We start from the raw sequence: 18,653 nt of genomic DNA, 5'->3' as shown, positions 1-18,653 counted from the left end.
CAACTTGAGGGACCAAAAAGCTATTGCGCCTAGGTCAAAGCTCCTAAATGGTCATTGCTCATTGATTTTCCCATTGTTTTCGATCGTTTTTATTAGCGGAAAAACTTGAAATGAAAACATTTGCTAATGTGTATATTATATAAGAGTACAAATCGTATAAAGAGATAGTATATGTTGTTCATAAAACTTTCGAGTACAGGCTAAAATTGTTTGTATGTTGGTTTTGGACGCGATCATGACACAGATGCTTAATAATATACACCTATATATATTTATGCGTATAAAATTTGTGAAAGAGGGGATGTCCGGCTATCGTAGAAATGTATATACGAGGTGGTTCCCATATTCCTGATCAAGAATTAGCAGGGGCGAATGTTTTATATGAGCTGCCAGGCAATTTTGGCTTAGATTTGTTTAAAATAATAATTTTGAAACTCGAGATCGCATGCATAATAATAAAAACATTAAATATAAATGCCCAAGTATAAATATAAAATGTATTATGATTATAATATATTTTATATTTATATTTATAAATAATAAATATAAATATAAAATATATTATAATTTAAGTATATGTAAATGGCAGTTTTTAAGCCAAAATATCAGGGAATTCCTGCAAGGTACTGCTTTCGCCCCTGAGATTTCTTGTTTACATAAAGGAAACCACGCCCCAATAGAGACATACAGGCGAACGGCAAGCAATAAATGCCAATTAAAAGATACATTGTGCTTAAATAAACTTAATGGTCAATGGCTCTCATTCCTGGCCAAGGGAAAAAATGGGGGTTTTATAAAAATATGCGCCATTAGCGCCGATAACCAGCGTAGTTACGTTTGGTAGTTGTATCTAAATTGCGACTTGGCTTTCCTCCGCTTATCACACACCTCTCCGCAGCCAGCTCACCATCCAGTCCAGTAGCTATCAAACCCGTCCCGCCGGTACTAGCTGCTTGTCGGTGAAGTGCAGAATGCGCGTCAGCATGGTGGTTATGCAAGGGATCTGCTTCTGCTGATGCATCTCTGGGGTGTCGGGGGTGCAGGACTCAAAGTCGACGGCCACACGCTGGCACACGAAGGTCAGCAGGGTAAGGATGTCAAGGCGCTTGCCATTCGCTGCCAACTCGGCGCACAGACTCTGCATGAACCAGCTGCCGCGGGTGGTGTTCCGCCACGAATAGAATCCAGGAACCGTGGAGTAGGCGATGAGAAAGTCCGCGTGCACGGGTATCTTGTAGCTCATTGAGGAGTCGCCATCGGTTTCGGTGTGGCTGCGTTGCATGGTCACTCCGCCGTCCAAACGATCTCCCTGGCAGGCCTGGATAAAGAACAGCTTGGGCTTGCCGGCCAGAGTGGGGCAGTGGTTGGCGGTGAAGAAGCTCCAGATATTCTCTAGCTTGTACTGTGTGTCCTTGGCATAGATGTAGCCCATCTCACCGTGTGATAGAATGGCCACCAGGATGCAGTCGCTGTCACTGTGATTCTGCGAAGCTGCGTACTCAATGGTGCGCAGTATGTCCTTGTACCGACAGTCCTTGTACACAGTGACCTCGAAGTCCAGCTGCTTGAGCACGCGCGTCAGGTTCTCGCAGTCCACGTTGGTTCCAGCCCGCGACTTCAAGGTGGGCACCTCGAAGTGCTCGTGATTGAAGATCAAAGCCATGCCGCGGTTCTTGTGTCGCATATTGTACTCGGCAGCATGCCGATCTGTGACCATCTTTGCCACATTCTTCCTGTAGCTCATCGAGGGTGAGCTGTAGCCATTGGCCAGCTGCCCGATGGCTCCTGTTCCATACGGATTGTGCGAGGATGCGGTGGCTACACCTGCACTGCCTCCCGAGGAGCCCAGGGCATCGGTGTGGTCGTCCTGATTCTCTGCATTATCCACACGTATGCCAACCTGATCGGCGGACTCGCTGTTGTTGCTGGCGGCCATGGCGAAATTCCTTCCTTGCGAGCCTGCGGAAACTGATGAGTCACAAAAAGACGCTGCAAAAACTGGTTTTCAAAAACTCCGTTTGTAATCGAAGCGCACGATTCGAGATAATTGTTCTGAGAGCAGAAGAAAGTGCGCGCTGAACTTGCAACAAAGAAAACTACTGAGCTAATGCAGCTGCTAATTATTTTTCAAATCTTTTGTTTGGTTGTTTTTCCGCACAGTGAGACCGTAGTCCTTTCCTTTTACAATGCTAAAAGTTCTTCAGAAAAAGCGCCTCCACAGCAGCTGGGCACACTATAACAGTTTTAAAGGAACTGGAAAGAATAGTTGGAGAAAAAACAGAGAAAAAAATGGACGAAGCTCGCGTTGGGGGCATGCTGGAAGTCCTCAGGACCTCCACGGATCGAACGGTGATATATAAATGCCTGGTTAAGCTGCGCACGGACCTGGTAAAGGACAAGAATGGGATTGTCTTGTTCCGTACTGCGGGTGGCGTTCCTATCATGGTAAGTTTGGCAGCCATAGACGAAGTTTTAGAGCCACTGACAGCTGGACAACTTGAGAGCGCAATTTACGCTGGAGTTTGAAATCGAATGATTATTGTGATAAAATAATGCCTTTTCCAGGTTCGCCTGATAACCAAGCTGAACGAGAAGATAATGGAGGTGGTTCTCAGCATATTGGGCAACTGCTGTACGGACGAGCAGGCCTGCATTGAGGTGGGTTTTCGGTTTTATTTAATACTATTAAAAGTTGCTAAAGATATATTAAATAAAGCAAATATATTTCTTCATTATCACACTTATAGGCTGTCGAATGCAAGGTGATCTCCCCGCTGGTGACAATCCTCAAGACCATACCCAATCCCGTGATCCAATGCCGCGCCTGCCGGATGCTCGGGAATCTGGCCAAGAGCAAGAAGGCGGCCCAATATCTCAATGCTCACTATGCTGCTATTGCTCCAGCCATCTGTCACATCATCGAGTCCACCAGCGCTGTCCAGACCCGCATCATGGCCTTCCGTGTGTGCCGTTTCCTCCTAGTTAGCAGTCAATTCCTCAAGCACTTTCTCGTGTCCAACGGCTTCCTGCAATTAATGAATATCTTCGTGGCCGTGATGAAGAACAACGAGACGCCCAAGGAATCGCTGCCAGACATAGAGGTATCCACGCTAATTGGCCTAAAGCGGAACCAGCACCGCGAGAAATACTTTGAGGAGGTGGCCCGCAATCTGGAGGGAGTGCGGAGTGACATCTTCGACTACCAGATGCTCAAGAACTTTACGCGGAACTGCGACTACGCGCTGCCCAAACAGAATGAGGAAGCCGTCGAGCTGGCCCTGGAGATTTTGAAGTGTCTCGTCCTGATCTCAGCCCAGCAGATTGGAATGAAAGCCTGGGAGGTGAGTTGTCAACACAATTTATCTACTCAAATAGTATTAAAACCCTTTTTTTTTATAAGTCCATTTCAAGGAACTCGTCGCTGGCCTCAATTGTGTGCTTCGTCAAGGAGGATGGCGAACAGCGGGCCTCGGCCTTGAAGATCTTGTCGAACTTCTGCAAGGATCCGTGCGCCTTCTACATGCTAAGCACTGCGGATGCCATTGTGGCTGCCTGCGAGATGCTAATGGCTGTCAATATGGCAAAGCCGCTGAATGAGAGCGAGTGCCGGCACTGCATAAATATCATATCAACGCTCTCCACGGATGCCTGCAGTCGCTCAAAGATCCGGCGATGCGGAGCTCTGCGCAAGCTGGTGGCCATGATACGGGACTCGAATTCGCAGAGCGAGCGTTCATCGGTAAGTATGAACTTAACTTTGAATTTAGTCTGTAATAAAGTCATTTCCGACCCCATAATCATTACAAATTGATACATTTTCGGCTTAGGTATACATATAAATTTTATAAACTATACTAAAACTTCGACTTTCAAAGTTATAATTTCATTAACTAGTTCCTCTTTTAACCAATCACAGCTTTTTCACATTCTCAACAACTTTCAATATGACAACTTGAGCATGGAACTCTTGCTTTGTGAGGGTCTGGTGCCCATGCTAGTCAGGGAGCTGAACGATTATCTGACCAGCGACGACGAGCATCACAAACGTCGCCGGGAGGAGCGACTTCAAGGTGGCAAGAAACGTAAACTGACTGATCCATCAACGCCAGAGACCCTAAGCAAGGTAATCCTTCATATATTTACCAATCAAAGAACTTGAATAAAATTCTTTCCCGTACAATAGTTCTCAAAGACTCACGACCCCATCAGCTCGGACTTTGACTCGCCAAGCAGTTCGCCCAGGTCGTATCGCACCACCAGTCCCTGTAGTTCGCGCAGCATGTCTCCGGTCTGCAAGGATCTCTTGACCAATGACGACGATGACAACTATTCACCGGCTTGCAGTGACGACGACGACGAAGACGACGACAGCGGGAATAATGGGGACACAAAGGACAGGCGCATAGCCAATAACAGGGCCCAGGCCTCGAATGTTCTGGATATATTGAAGCTAATCGATGAGGGCAGCGAGTCCATCGATGACACGCTGTCGGACAAGGAGGATATCGAGGAGCTCAGCTCGGATGTGCCGCCCAAGCTGGCCCAGTTCCGCAACCAGGCAGGCGACACCATTGACATTATAGAGAATTTGATTTATAGGATAACGCTGATGGTGAACAAACGGGTAGAGTTGGGAAAGCCAGAGACGCTGGACACGCTTATCCGAGCCATTAACTTGTTTGGGGCCAACAATAACTTTGCTAATGCCCTGACCAACATACTACTGTGAGTTCAAGTGGGAAAGTAAAGGTTTTAAATGATTTTAATTATTTATTTTTATGTTTTTAGGGAGAGCCAGTTCTTTGCTCAGATCATCAAGCATGGCGTCGTCCATCAGCTGTATCAGCTAACCAAGGTGGAGGAAGTAAGCCTGATTATATTAATTATTTAATTTGTATTTGTATTTAATTTTTATATCCTTTCTAGATGCGCAAGGATGGCTTTGCTTTTCTAGAGACCCTCACCAATGTAGGCGAGTCCAACTATGGCAAGGAGGAGCTGGTGCGACTCCTACGGTGCGACGATGTGAAGGCCCAACAGCGAGCTGCCATCTCGGTGGCCTACATCATCAAGAGCCATCGGCTGCTCTACCAATTCCTGTACGATGGAAATGCTCTCACATTGCTCTTTGATCTGCTGCTGCGCCTGAAAAGCGAGGATCAGTATGCGGATGAGGCAGCAGATGCCGTCACCTCAATGGCGCGCTTCACCCTGGGCATAGTCCTGCCAGAAGCCGAGCCCGTGGAGAGCACGGCTGAGATTTGTACCCAGCAAATAAGTGAAACCAAGCCGCTGCATGACAACTGTGACATGAGATTCCTGGTGAACGGTGGGGGTGACGGCGACACCACCTTGACCATTGGCTTCAACAAGCAGCTGCTGTGCGACGCCAGCGAGGTCTTCAACAAGATGCTTAACAGCAGCTTCCGCGAAGGCCACGAAGGCGAGATCCAGCTAAGAGACTACTCGGCTGAAGGCCTGCGGTACTTTTTGCATTTAATTGTCTGCCAGGAGCGTCACCCCACCGAGCCCAACTACCCCGCCTTGCTGCAGGCCTACGAGATGTCACGGGTGTACATAATACCCGAGATGGAGGCCGTGCTACAGCAGCGGCTCATCCAGTTTCTGGACTCTCACAACTGCCTACGACTGCTCGAATGGGCGCTGAAAAACTACCATGCCGAGCTGACGGAGACGGCCATTAGCTACTATCTTTGCTCCTCACTGCCAGTGGTGGAGAAGAAGCAACTGTTTCGGGCGGCGGAGGACTCGACCTACGCCAGCGAGTGGTTCCAGCTGCTCAACGATGCGGTATTCGAGCGCTGTCGCAGCACCGGCTACTAGCCACCACCATGAGCATACCAGTTGCGTTCTGTGATCCATTCCCCGGACTCGCCACAGCCACAGCCCTAGCCAAGTATTCCCCCGTGCTACAATTGTAAACTAAAATGTAATTGTAATTGTAACTGTGAAAGTAAATGTTTAAAAGTTTAGACTAAGAATCAACCAAATCCCCTGTTGCCTGTTTTGTGGACTCGTAGGTGGGCATCGCGCAGAAGCGCAGGGTCAGCCAGTCCACCAGTGGAGTGGGACAGATGGCGAAGAGCCAGCGGTAGAGGCGATATCTCCAAGGTTCCTCGATGTACAAAGCCAGGGGCTGAGAGCTGGTCAAGGCATCTCGGAACTTGGCCAGCAGAGCCTCGTTCCTAAGCCGATTGGGGGGCTTGAAACCGGTCAGGACCTTGAGGTAACTGTTGAAGGCCTCGAAGTACGTGTCATAAAGAGCATGCTGCTCTTGAGTAAAGGCCTCGTGCATCTTCTGGGCATGCTGCTGTTGCCTGGCCGCGATATTGCTGTCCATAACGAAAGATCCCGGTATGAAGTTGACCACCTCCATGTCGTATTGCTGCAGCTCCACGCGTAGCGAATCCGACCAGAAGCGCAGGGCAGCCTTGGAGGCGGCATAGGGTCCTAGAGCGGGCAAAGCCTGCAAGCCACAGTGGCTGGTCACATTGATAATCCTACCCTGCTGCTGGCGGAGCAGCGGGAGCAGCTCGCGGGTTAACCTCATGGTGCCCAGCAGATTACAATTGATCTGCGTCTCGATCTGCTCCGGCAATTGCCACTCGAACTCTCCGAAGCACATCACTCCCGCATTGTTGACTAAAGCATTCAACTGATAGCCGGGATCCTGGGCGAGTATCTTCCTGAGCTGCCCGTGAACCAGACGGATGGAGTCCGGTTCCAGTAGATCCAATTCCAGGGTGTACATCCTATTGGGTCCATCTTTAGAGGGATTCAGAGCCTGCAGCAGCCTGGCGCCTTCCGATTTCAAATTGTGACAGCAGGAGACCACTGTCATCTGGAGCGAATCGTGGCAATATACGGCCAGGGAGTGGCTATCCCGAAACAGAGATTGAACATTTAGTCTCTGGAACTGATTTTCAGCTCAGATATCTTACCCCAATCCCGAGTCACAGCCCGTGATGAGCACCACATGCCGGCTATCGACCTTCAGCTGGCTTCGGCCCAGTCCCAGGCTTCGGCCCAGAGCCCGTAGTAACTGACTGCCGCTCATATCGCCTGTTCTCGTGTAACTGAAACAAAGAGCTGAGCTCCGGGCAGATTTCGAATAATGCAAAATAAGGCAAACCCGAAAATGAATATATGCATTTTCCGTATACATATATGTATGTAACCATTATCTGAGGCGGAACGGAAGAATTCTGCCTTGTTTACCTGCCCTTTAGGCTGGGCCTCAACAGCAGGCTAAGGCTTAGGATTTTCCTGATATTGCTGAGTCTTAAATTGAAGATTATTTAAGCTTAATTAGGTTGATAAACTGACTATAAATTTATATAATATAATAATATAATAATATAATAATATAAGATACTGTAGAATTTAGTTGGTTAATTTAATCCGCCTTATAATCTCAGTCAGAAGGTACTAACGCAGTAAAGGATTCTTTTCCGACCCTATAAATTATAAATATTCTGGATCTGCATCAACAGGCGAATCGTTTTAGCCACGTCATTTGATAAGTCAGTTTTTCAAAATTGAACTAAAATTTTAATTTCCTAAAATTGTAAATTCAATATAGATATTATAAACCTTAAAAAAACTAAGTCATAACAGCTTGCAGAATTAAAATACATTTTTGGCTTACTTATAGATTTGGTAAGTTTTGATTTGTCGAAAAATTGTATGAATATATTTATATATTCCCATGATCCAATTAATAATCTTCTTCGGCTTCCCAAAGTTAGCTTCCCTTGTTTCCCCTTTGTTTTTATTTTTAATCAATGAACTAAACAGGTTTTTTATCTGCAATCGTTACACCCTTGGGTGTAGCATCATAGCTGCGGTCCACCCTAATTTACCTGCTCAGTTTACCTGACGTTAAGCCAGACCATTTGCAAGTCATGCGAATTGCTGTCTTTCCTTTTTAACAGTTCAAAAATAATTCAACATCTTTTTGTTTTTAGGTTTTTCGGTATTTTTATTTGATTTTATTTTATTTGATTTGATTTTATTTCATTCATGTCAATTTTGGTGTTTTTTTTCTCTGCCCTTTTAAGTGCATTTAGTTTCTGCCGGTTTCGATTTTTGACAAATATTGAGAATTTACTGTGGAAAATGGCTAGAGTTCACTGTTTTTGCATAATACATAATTACATATTAAATAATTGCTTTGCGTTTTGTCATTTCTTATAAATGGTATTTGAAAATAGCGCATTCGTTGCGTTTAGTAAAAATATATTTGGGTTTTCTACTGCAGCTTACAGAGTACAATAAGTATATTTATCTCATTTCACATTTGCTTTTGCTTTCGCTCAATATAAAACTCTGCTTCAACGCGATTAATTTTTAGGTTTAAACATATACTTTTTTTATATATATATATAAAGTGTTTGCATTTCTTAATTCTCTCTCAAGGCATTGTATTTAGTTTGTATTTTGAATATACATATATATATTTACGCGATTTGTTTAAATGTACAATTTTAAAACCGGCTTAGTTCCTTTCATTACGCTCCTCCGCGCTCTCATCTCATCATCCTGTTTAGCTTTTTCTACTTTCGTTTATCTGTTATCTTTTGTATTCGTTTTATAATAAATATCACAACGCATCATCCTTCCAAATCTACACTCCCTAGAATCCTTATCATTCGCAATCCCTGACCAATGCCGCTGGCATCAATCATGCATCGTCGACGATCAATCCGCATCTCTATATTCTTTTGGAAAAAATATATAACACGCTAATGAAAAGGTTTGAAAATTGCACACAATACAAGTACATAACATATGTACATAGCTCGGCTCGGCGTATGTAAAAAGACATAGCAAAATCATAAATTAACCATAATAAAGATAATAATACAAAAAACATTAAAGTTAACGAAAACTTTTACGATTACAAATTACAGATTACGAATTACAAAAATGAAAACATCTCCTACAACTAGAAAAATGTTTTGTTGGTTTTGTTATTGTTTCGGCTTTCCGGTCCTCTATGTCCAGTTAGGGTTTATCGAATAGATAAACTGACTGTTAATGCAGAAAGGTAAATATACCAAGGTTTAAACTATGGTTAAAATACCACTATTTAGACTACGGTTAGTAAACCACGGGTACAAACCTAGGTTTATAAGCCACGGTTTATAAACCACAGTTTATATTCTACAGCTAACTGACAGTTAAACCTATTGTCACCTTAATCGGACACTCAGAAACCGGCTCCTAACAAGTTATATAAAACTTAACTTAATCCTGACTCGACTTGGTAACCTCTCCGGTTATAAGCTGACCAGCTTTGACGGCTCGGCGGTGGGCGTGGGCAGCTCCAGCGGATGCTTGTTCTGCGAGGAGCTGTTGGGCACCAGCGGCCCCGAGACGGGAGTCAGTCCGGTGCCACCGTCCATCAGCGAATCAAAGTTGAAGACGCCGGTGGAGGGCGTTTGAATGGGAACGCCCTGGATCTCGGTGCGACCACCGCCGGTCTTGTTGTTGGCCATCGTCAGGTGCATGTGGTTGCCGAAGGGTCGCTGCACGGCCAGCGTGTTGGGCCGTTCCTTGGGCACCTTGTTCAGGGCGTTCAGCGTGGGACTGTTCATGCTGCCGTTGGTGGTGGTGGTGACCACGGGAAAGGCGCTGCCAAATCCGCTCGGCGCCGTGGCCGACATGGGCGTTTGCAGGGAGCCCGTGGAGGCGCCCGTCGGCGTCATCAGCGTGGACATGTGCGGCATTGTGGACATGGGCGGCAAGGCGAAGCGCTTGCTGGGCGGCGGTCCGTCCTGGTCAAGACTCGAGCTGGAATCCAGGCCGCCATCCAAAGGCTCATCCTTGATTTGCAGCAGCAGGTCGTTGGGCAGCGTTACCGGTTTGAGGTCCAGCGGCGAGTTGCTTCGCCCGGTGGAGTTCAGTGTGGCGTCCAAGCCGGTGATTGTGCCATTGCTACTATCGTTGCTGTTGTTGTTATGATGACTGCTCGATCCGCTGCCGCAGCTGCCGGCACTGAGGAGTCCCACGGGGGCAATCAGCCCGTTGCAGGTGTTCACGCTGAGCAGATCGGCGCGCACCTTGCTGCAGGTGGGGCGATGGGCCTCCAGGAAGTAGGCCAGCTGCTTCCTCACCTCCGTCAGCGACTCCATTTCCTTGCGCAGCTGATCGCCCTTCTTCTCCAGCTGCTCCACCTCCTCGGTGAGCTCGTTGGTCTGATCGACTCGCCTTTTGCGGCAACGAGCCGCCGCCTGCTTATTCCTCTCCCGGCGAATGCGTCGCTTCTCCTCCTCCTCCGGCGTCATGTTGGCGGATCGATTCGGTCTCCGACCACCTCCACGACGCGCTGGCGTGGCACTGTTCGAGGTATTCGTGTTGGAGCCGCGACCGGAGCTCACCGCCGCCAGGACATTGCTGAAATTGTTGACGCCTCCATTAGCACCGCTGCCGCTAGGCATGTGTCCATTCTGGTACGAGGTGCTGTCCGTGTGGGCACTTGCTGGAATTTTGAACAAAAAGGCACCGTTTAGTAAGCTGCACAGTTCGCGAGGGAATATCCTTTGATTACTTACAAGTTTCGTCTGTGTCCTGATCGTCATTGTTTTGCCCATCGCCCCAGGAGCTGTTGGAGTCTCCGGAATCGGTTCCCTGCACCACACTGCTAACTTCGTAGACCTGCTGGCTTATCAGCGGATTAATCACGCCCACCACGGTGGCCGTGGCTGTGGTGGTGGGAATTCCAGTGACTCCATTTCCATTACCGCTTCCATTTCCGCTACCATTGTTCACCAGCGGAGCAAGTGGCGGCGGCTTGAAGCCGGCCTGATAGGGAGCGGTCACTGGATCATTGGTCATCTCAAAGAAGCTCTCCTCGATGCTGCGCATCGTTGTGGGGGTCAACGTGGGCGTGGTCAGCGTTGGAGCGCTCTGAATGCCATCGAAGGTGCCGAGCTGTAAGTAAATAAAAACGAAAGTTGGTTAAGGGAGGTTTTTATAGGGTATAAAAAGGGGTTTTAATATAGAATATAGCAGGTTTAAATATTTCAAAATCCTTCTACGATACATTGATCCTAGCTTTTTATGTGAATGTCCCTCGAAACCACTCAAACCACTTAAAACCTTTACAGTATTTCTTTACCACTAACAAAAATAATCAAATTTAATCCACAAATCAAAGCAAACACAGTTTCTAAAACTCTTAAGACCTCAAATATATATATTTCAGAGAATTAGGGAGCGTGTTTCTTTTTTGTTTTTGTCAAAAACAAATCGAAGAAGCAGAGGGGACCCAATCCATCACTTTGTTTATATTACGCCCGCCCCTTGGTGGATCTTTGGCTATTTCGGTCGATGAATAAGTACGCACACACCACGTTTTATTATTAGTTGTAGTACGCTTTCCGCCAATTGTTTTCGCGCCCAATTTCCCAAATTTCACGATCGATATTGCCTGCTTATTATTATTTTATACCTGCTGAAGGAAAAGCTCGCTGGCAAGAAAACTGGCTATTTCACTTGCGTCCATTGAAAAATGATCGTTATTATTATTGTTGTTGTTCGCTGATGTTGCTACTGTTGTGGGCGCAGTAATTGGCTGCTGCTGTTGCTGCTGCTGCTGCTGTTGTTGCTGCTGCTGATAATAATTAATGGACAAGCAGTTATTGTACTCTTGTTGCTCTTGGCTAAAAAAGTTCTGCATTTGTCCCATGGCAGCCATTTCAGCAGCTTGGTTGCCATTGATGCTGCTGGCGTAGGCGCTGCTAGCAATATTGCCATAAGTGTTTCCATTTCCGTTGCGTTGTGGAAAACCGTAGGCGTTATGGTTTGTTTGCTGTTGCTGCTGCTGTTGCTGCTGGTTGTGCACCTGTGCCAAGTGCAATGTTCGGTGGTAATATGGATGGTAGCACGCATTATTATGCGTTCTACCATTTAGATTTTTCATCATTTGTTCGATTTGGTTTCGTTTTCTTTCTCTGTTAGCCTAATAACCTACACTTTTTTCTACGCTTAAATATTAAGTATACGCCGTGGCGTTGCGTATACGCACAGTTGGGCGGCTGACTAGTACTCGTTATATAAAAATTAACACAACAAATTGGACAACAATGATATATGTATATATGTTCTATTTGAGCTAAGCAATATCAACAATAACTAAAATCTAGTTTCAAGTATTTACAAAGAAGAGTTTCGAAAATTCCCTAACAAAATGTTGATGATCCTTTTTTGTCTTTATGCTTTTTGTTGTTGGTGTTGTTGTCGCAGTATTTGTTGGTTTTGTAGAAAAATTCGTTCGTTGTTTTGGTGTTTTTTTTAAATAAATATTTGTTATATATAGTTCGTATATTTCTGCAAGGGCTTTTATTATAATAAATAAGGTTCGATTGGTTTAGCTGCGAGCAGAGTTCGTTGTTTTTGTGATGTAGATGCTATATATTCGTTGTTCGGTTGTTCAGTTGCTCAAGTTCCTAAGTTGCTCAGTTGCTCACTTGTTCAGTTCCTCAAGTTGCTCAAGTTTTCGTGGCTTTTGTTCTCCGGCGGTCTCAGGCGCTTCACGATAAGCGTTGGCTGATTTCGCAAAGGATTGAAATGTATATTCCGTTCGGCGAAAGCGCTCATAATCAACGCAATAAATATATCGTGTGCTTGTCGGGGGCTTTAAATCTAATGACACGTGTTCAGTTCACTGCTCTCTCTCTCTTGGGAACAATTTGTTGCCAAAAAATCTGATTATATAATTACAGAGATTTGGCGGTGAGTGGTGAGCTTAAGCCTTGCTCTAGTTTTTGGCTACTTAACTCTAGCTGCATTCATTTGTTTCCCTCTCTATATATACTTATTATATATATTTTGATTTTTTCCTTGGCCTCGGGCAACGCCTCTCAAAGTATTATTCCTCCCTTGGCGCTTTTGCTTTACCCAAATATCTTTAGCTATATATAATTATATATGTAAGCGGGCAAGTATATATATTTTGATTCCGCTGCGGCATGCAACTGAACTGAGAACTGAAGAAAAAATGTGCGTCGTTTTTTGCGTTGTTTTTCCTTTTTCTTATTTTTTAATCCGCTCCGAGAAAATTGTATTTATTTTTCTTCTCCTTGCTCGTATCAGATATATATTTTTCGTTTTTGGCAATGCACGCGCGCTCTAAAAACCAGACGACAATTGCAATTTCCAAATTTATTTTCGTTTTCGATTTGCGATTCGCGTTTTTTTTTTTTTGTAGTTGAGGAAATGCGCGCGCGCGATCGCTTTTAATTGTTAGATATTTTCTAAACTTCGATGGTTCGTTGTTCGTTTGCGACTGAGGCTGTGGCGAAATTGGCAACGATCTCGAGATGGAGAGATCGCCGGGATATATGTTGTGTATCGTATCGCATTATTTATCTGCCAAGAGAGTGAGAACATATACAATGTACATATAGGAGAGAAGCTCGCTCGCTAGCTCGATGTTCTGTCTTTGGGCGTGCGAGTTGTTTGCTCAAATTAGAAGACAGCCACTGGGAAAATCAAATTATTTAAAATGCGGCCCGCTCTTAATTGAGCGCTGCCCACACGACCAAACTAGCCCACGCTCCAAGCTCCGTAACGCTCCCGCCATAACTATATAGCCGAACAGAGACACAACACACACATCTGCTCGCGTGTGTAGGTTATTTCCGATTTGCCACAGATATTGCCATTTCCATTGAAACGCTTTTATTCGGGCCATAAATTAACGGCTATAACAATTCAATGTCCGTGCTTTTCGGCAGAATCATTTCGCATACAGAATCGCCTGGCGAAAATACGTATATTTATAGCGCTAAAAACTGTCACATCTGACAGATGTCCAACGAACAGGTGTGTGCGTGAGGGACATTAACTAAGTTTTCTCTGTTTTCTTTTGGTTTTTCGCATTTTTCACAGACCCCCTGTCGCGACGAGTATTTATTTGTTTATTTCCGTCGCCAGCAAAGTTGGCCAATACGCTAATTGCTAGCCTTTTGTTGTGGGTTACAACAAATTACAGACTGATATCTGCACAGGGGGAAAATGTCTGGTTAATGAGGTTTTCAGAAATAATATTTCAGGATTTTTGCAAACGGAAAACTTGGGTCTAAGTTTAAGTATCTTATTTTTACTGATTTCATTAAATTTCTTGTAGTATCAATAATTTTCTTATTAAATATTTAAAGTGCTTAATTTTTGTCAAGATCTTTATCCTGTTACTTTTTGTTATGCGTGTGTGTTATGGCTTATTTATTTGACGATCTTATCGGCGCCTGGTTTCCCAATCTCCAAAGGCCATTCCCATATTGACAGCAAACAATCGACTTTATTCTTTGTATGAGCTCTTTATGTATTTGTTTCTTTTGGAATTTACTTTCAAGTCAGCCGCTGCCTCTGCGATTTTTGGTGTTTGGAACACCTTGAGGGACTGGGGGGCTGTGGTATGAAACTGGGTCTGGGTCTGACTTTCGTTTTAACCCACTTTCCTCGTGTATTTGCCTTTTGAACTTGCTCCCCGCGCGCACATGAACCGCATTTAGCCGATGAATCAGTCAATTGAGAAGAACACATGTAGTATATGTATATATAGTATGCAAAGTAAGTGATAATAAAGTGACAATAACATGAACTAATGCACTGGGGGAAAATGGGGTTCATTTTAAAGATATAAATAACAATTTGATCTAAGAGAATTGCTATTAAATATTAAAGAATAATTTGTTATACGTTTTATATATGATTGAATTGCCTTAAAAAAATACAAATTAATATAAAGAAAGTCCCATATAATTTTATATTTTTATATAATTTAAAAACTGATTTTTTGTAAACCAAAACCATATAAAAATTGTTATTTGATCTCAAATAGTTTTTTGTGTGTACTTAAACGAGCTTTGGAATTGAATTGTCTAAATTGACGGCAGCAAGAGGGGATTGGCAACGGCAGCGGACTGGACATCGGTTCCCTTATCAGACCTGCGTAGCTCCAAGTTCCCGGGTTCCCAGAGTTCACTTCTGGGGGTCAATTGAAACGAATCCAAATGAAGTGAAGCGAGCGCGGTAAGCGACAGTGAAAAAAACACTGACGTAGTCAGCGAGAATAAGCAAATTGCTGACTAATACGTGGGTCTGCTGCAAATTTGATTATGCTCTACACTGCGGGGAAATGTGTCACCATTTAAGGGGATTGTGCAGCATTATTGTGGTTTGCTCAGTTTATGTTATAGCAAACATTTCAATTGCTTATCATTATTAAATATAGATTTATGAATCATAATTGTTGCTTTTAAGCAAGTTTTTTAAATTTTATATATTTAAAGAATTCAAAAAATTATGTAGCATATTTTTTTAAAGTATTTAAAGCCCATGTGGAACATGTATAAATTTGAAGGCAATTAAAATTCACATTTATAGCAATTAAATAAAGATTTTTATTTATTAGTTTTCCTAAGAATACAACATTATATACTTTAGCATTTTTCCCTGTGGAAATTATCAAAAACCGACCTACAAAATTCTCAGAAACGTATAGTGCTTTTAATTTTCTTATCAATTCCCCTGAAAATCCTTGCAAAACACCGACTTGCATGTCAACCTTTGACCTTGCCGGTAATTAGTTCAAAATTTCATTCGAAAACTAGGCGAACGAGAAGGAAGGTGCAATAACGATGGCAACAAGTTGAGTGGCAAAGAAATAAAATAATAAAATTATTCTCGGGGCCCGCGAGACTTTGCCTTCTGCTGCTTTCAGCTGACGTGTTGGGCTATTTATAAGCCAATTTTAGCCTGACAATGACGTAATGAAAATACAAAATAAAACTTGGCATCATCAAAGGCAAATGGCAAAGCCAAAAGCAACAACAAAACGAAAACAGGCGACGGCAATTTGTATTGTTTATATCAAAAAAGTGGCTAATAATTGTTAACAGAAACTGACTTAACATAGGCCGCTTCAACAGTCTCCGAATATGTAAACTTCGAATAAAAATTCATTTTTGTTGTTGTTGTTATTTTTGCTTTTATTTCAACGCTTTAGTTGCTGCAGTGGCATAAATTAGTTGGCAAGCTTGTTAAATACGAAAAATTGCATGCTGAAGGTCGATCGTTGTTTAGTTAGAAATGCGCATAATTATAAGAGGAAAAAATATAATACAATTTTGATTTTTCAATTGCCAGAGTCTTGAATTAAATGCAAGCCCAAGCATTGTTTACTCAAACTTGCTGCTGCAATGTCACAGCGAAAAATAAAATGAAGCGAGAATTGTTAAGTTGACAAGTTCAAGAGCGGCGTCTTTGGCTTCATGGAAGATGCACAGGGAGAAAGTTTTAATTTTTATGATAAATATTATAAATAAAATAATATTAAGGTAGCCGAAATTAAGTTGTTAATTTTTAGAGATTTTTTTTCGGTAGGAGATTTTGGCTAGTTTTATTAATTAAATATTTTAAAATATAAATTTCAGGGGAAGACACCTCTTCCTTTCTTCCTATTTTATATTTATATTTTTAATATGTTTAATCTTAAAGTATCCGAAATTATGTTCTTAATTTTTAGAGATTTTTTTTAGTAAGAGATTTTAGCTAGTTTAATTAATTATTATTTTTTAAAAAGCTCGCAAAGGTCAAGCAGAATTCTTATCAATTCCTGCTCTTCCTTTCACTCTATTTTTTATTTATATTTTAAATATATATATTAATATTTAAAATGTATATATATATATTAATATTTAAAATGTAATTTAAAAATCCCTTTACATTGATTTATTTTTCCTGTGCAGTTAAAAAACATTTAGGAATTGCAGTTGACCACCGATCGGCAGCACTTCCCTTGACGATAAGCATAATTTCAGATACGATTTTTCGCAATCATTCCTCGCGGTATGATTTGCATTTACTCGTATATGCAAATTGTGCGAATAAAACAATTAACGCAAAGGAGAAGCAGCAGAGAAATCATATTTGTAGTGATATTTTTGCTGTTTTTTCTTCTCTTATTAAGTTATTTTCTTTTCTTATTTTTTCGCTGGCAAGGAGAACGTGACCGCAATGCCAGAGTGTTGACTGTGCTAAGTGCCGGCTTGGCTGAATGGTTGATAAAGCCGAGTTTCCCCCCTACCGTATTTTATATATTTTCTCCCTCCGAAAACCCTGAAAGTCTAAAGAATTTTTGGAGTGGCCCAGAGTCAACGGCCGGCAAAAGTCGCATCCACATCGACACAACGCTGTCGCCGCCGTCGGTTTGCCGGCCTTTTTTAGGCACGCAAAACAAAGCTCTGCCGCTTATATAACCAACATTTATGCAAAGCATATAGTGTTTATATATATACAGAGAAAATCACTTGACGTTTGACCATTTTTGGAACGCCCACACATACGAAATTGAATTAAAGTTTAACATTTGCTGCCGGCCCGTGTGGCCATAATTCAAAATTTGGCAAAAAGTGCAAACAGACGTCCTCCGTCCGAGTTGCAGGCAGAAATAAATTTCGAGGCAGGATTCCCCCTGGTGTCGTCGTTGTCGGGGCTTTTAGGTTCAGTGTCAAATTAATCAGACTTTTGTTCCGAGGGCGTGGACAACACACAAAACAAAATAAAACAAATTTGCCAGAGATATTTACACAAAAAAAAAAAAAAAATAATAATAAAGAAAGAAAGAAAGAGTGAATATATATATTTATGTTCCTGGGGTTGCCTTTTAAGCGGTGCAATGACCTGTTCTGCTCGCTAATTTATTTCCCCACCTTGTTGTGGGTTTGGTTTCACGAATTTTTCACCCGCGAGAGTGTGTGTGCTGGCCATTAATCGATAGCTAACTCCAGAGTGCACTCTGGCCCATCAAGTCATCAAGTCATAATTAAAGTGAGCTCGGGCAAAGCTCGAACATGCAGCTAATAAAATGACGCGACACTGGTCTGTCGAATAATTTATTTAAATGCATTTTGTCGCGACAGCAGAGAAACCGAAAAAAAAAAAACAAAAAAACATAGCAGAAACAGAAATCCCTGACGGGGGAGGACAAACCGGGGAATTTATGGCAAAGTTTGCAGTTTGAGGAAATGGCAAACAAGCGACGCGTCTTTCAGGCGCCAGAAAGGACACAACGAAACAGACAAACACACACAAAAAGGACTCGGAGTGCAGTAGACAGAGGTGCTAGAGTGAGGGGCCAGCCGGAGACAGTAGTAAAAGTTGTTTTCACTTTTCACATTTTCCGTAGGTTTGGCCAATTCCAAGAAGGACATGACCGCAGCCATCAAAAGCCAGGACTTTTGCCAACACGAAATTACAGATGGCAGCGGAAAATGCACACAGGAGAGTCCTTAGGCAAGGACCTCCTCAATTACAGGGCCCAGAAGCTCAATCGTTTCGCCTGTCAAATTATCTGCACCAAACTTTGCTGGCAGCTCAGCAAAGTCTACGAAAAAATACAGTATAGTCAAGTTAAGTATTGCCCCCAAAATGCGCTTTGGATTCATTAAGAGGAAACTCAATTAAATTGACTGACTGGAAATGCAATTAAGTGCTGCTGCTGCTGCTGCATTATATATAATAATTTGATCTTAATTGAATTCAGTCCAGTTGCACGCTCGGTGGTCATGGCATGATCAGCGAAGCTCTCAAAAAAAAAATATATATGTATAATAATTAAAGAA

The 18,653-nt window shown here is 43.0% G+C and overlaps 4 protein-coding genes across 7 annotated transcripts in view; 1 reads left to right on the top strand and 3 right to left on the bottom strand.

Moving 5' to 3' along the window:
• Positions 1-73: 73 nt before the first annotated feature.
• Drice (Death related ICE-like caspase) lies at positions 74-2,171 on the bottom strand. The gene has a single exon (XM_017165134.3). The coding sequence runs from the start codon at positions 1,934-1,936 to the stop codon at positions 926-928; it is 1,011 nt and encodes a 336-aa protein (XP_017020623.1). The 5' UTR covers positions 1,937-2,171; the 3' UTR covers positions 74-925.
• An 88-nt stretch (positions 2,172-2,259) lies between these two features.
• On the top strand, positions 2,260-5,977 carry Rnb (R and B). The gene is made up of 8 exons (XM_017165205.2): positions 2,260-2,445; positions 2,566-2,658; positions 2,748-3,341; positions 3,401-3,739; positions 3,917-4,123; positions 4,184-4,725; positions 4,789-4,864; positions 4,927-5,977. Exons 1-8 carry the CDS (start codon positions 2,290-2,292, stop codon positions 5,842-5,844), a joined length of 2,925 nt encoding a protein of 974 aa, XP_017020694.1. The 5' UTR covers positions 2,260-2,289; the 3' UTR covers positions 5,845-5,977.
• On the bottom strand, positions 5,937-7,078 carry sro (SDR family oxidoreductase shroud). Its single transcript, XM_017165206.2, has 2 exons — positions 6,963-7,078; positions 5,937-6,899 (listed from the first exon to the last, which is right to left on the bottom strand). Exons 1-2 carry the CDS (start codon positions 7,076-7,078, stop codon positions 5,996-5,998), a joined length of 1,020 nt encoding a protein of 339 aa, XP_017020695.1. The 3' UTR covers positions 5,937-5,995.
• Positions 7,079-7,975: 897 nt separating this feature from the next.
• Positions 7,976-18,653, bottom strand: part of kay (transcription factor kayak) — a 34,885-nt gene continuing 24,207 nt past the window's right edge. For 3 of the 4 annotated variants that reach the window (XM_070286315.1, XM_017164967.3, XM_017164968.3), the window contains exons 2-3: positions 10,578-10,956; positions 7,976-10,504 (exon numbers count right to left, since the gene is read on the bottom strand). In XM_070286315.1, coding sequence (XP_070142416.1) covers positions 9,303-10,504; positions 10,578-10,956 — 1,581 coding nt within the window. In that variant the 3' untranslated portion in view covers positions 7,976-9,302. Of the gene's footprint in view, positions 10,505-10,577; positions 10,957-11,476; positions 13,323-18,653 lie in introns of those variants that run through there. The other variant, XM_017164965.3, reaches the window with a different exon arrangement.

This window comes from Drosophila kikkawai, chromosome 3R (assembly GCF_030179895.1).
Source record: "Drosophila kikkawai strain 14028-0561.14 chromosome 3R, DkikHiC1v2, whole genome shotgun sequence".
NCBI lineage: Eukaryota > Metazoa > Arthropoda > Insecta > Diptera > Drosophilidae > Drosophila > Drosophila kikkawai.
The sequence above is the reverse complement of the archived record's forward strand: the minus strand, read 5'-3'. Positions and strand labels throughout refer to the sequence as shown.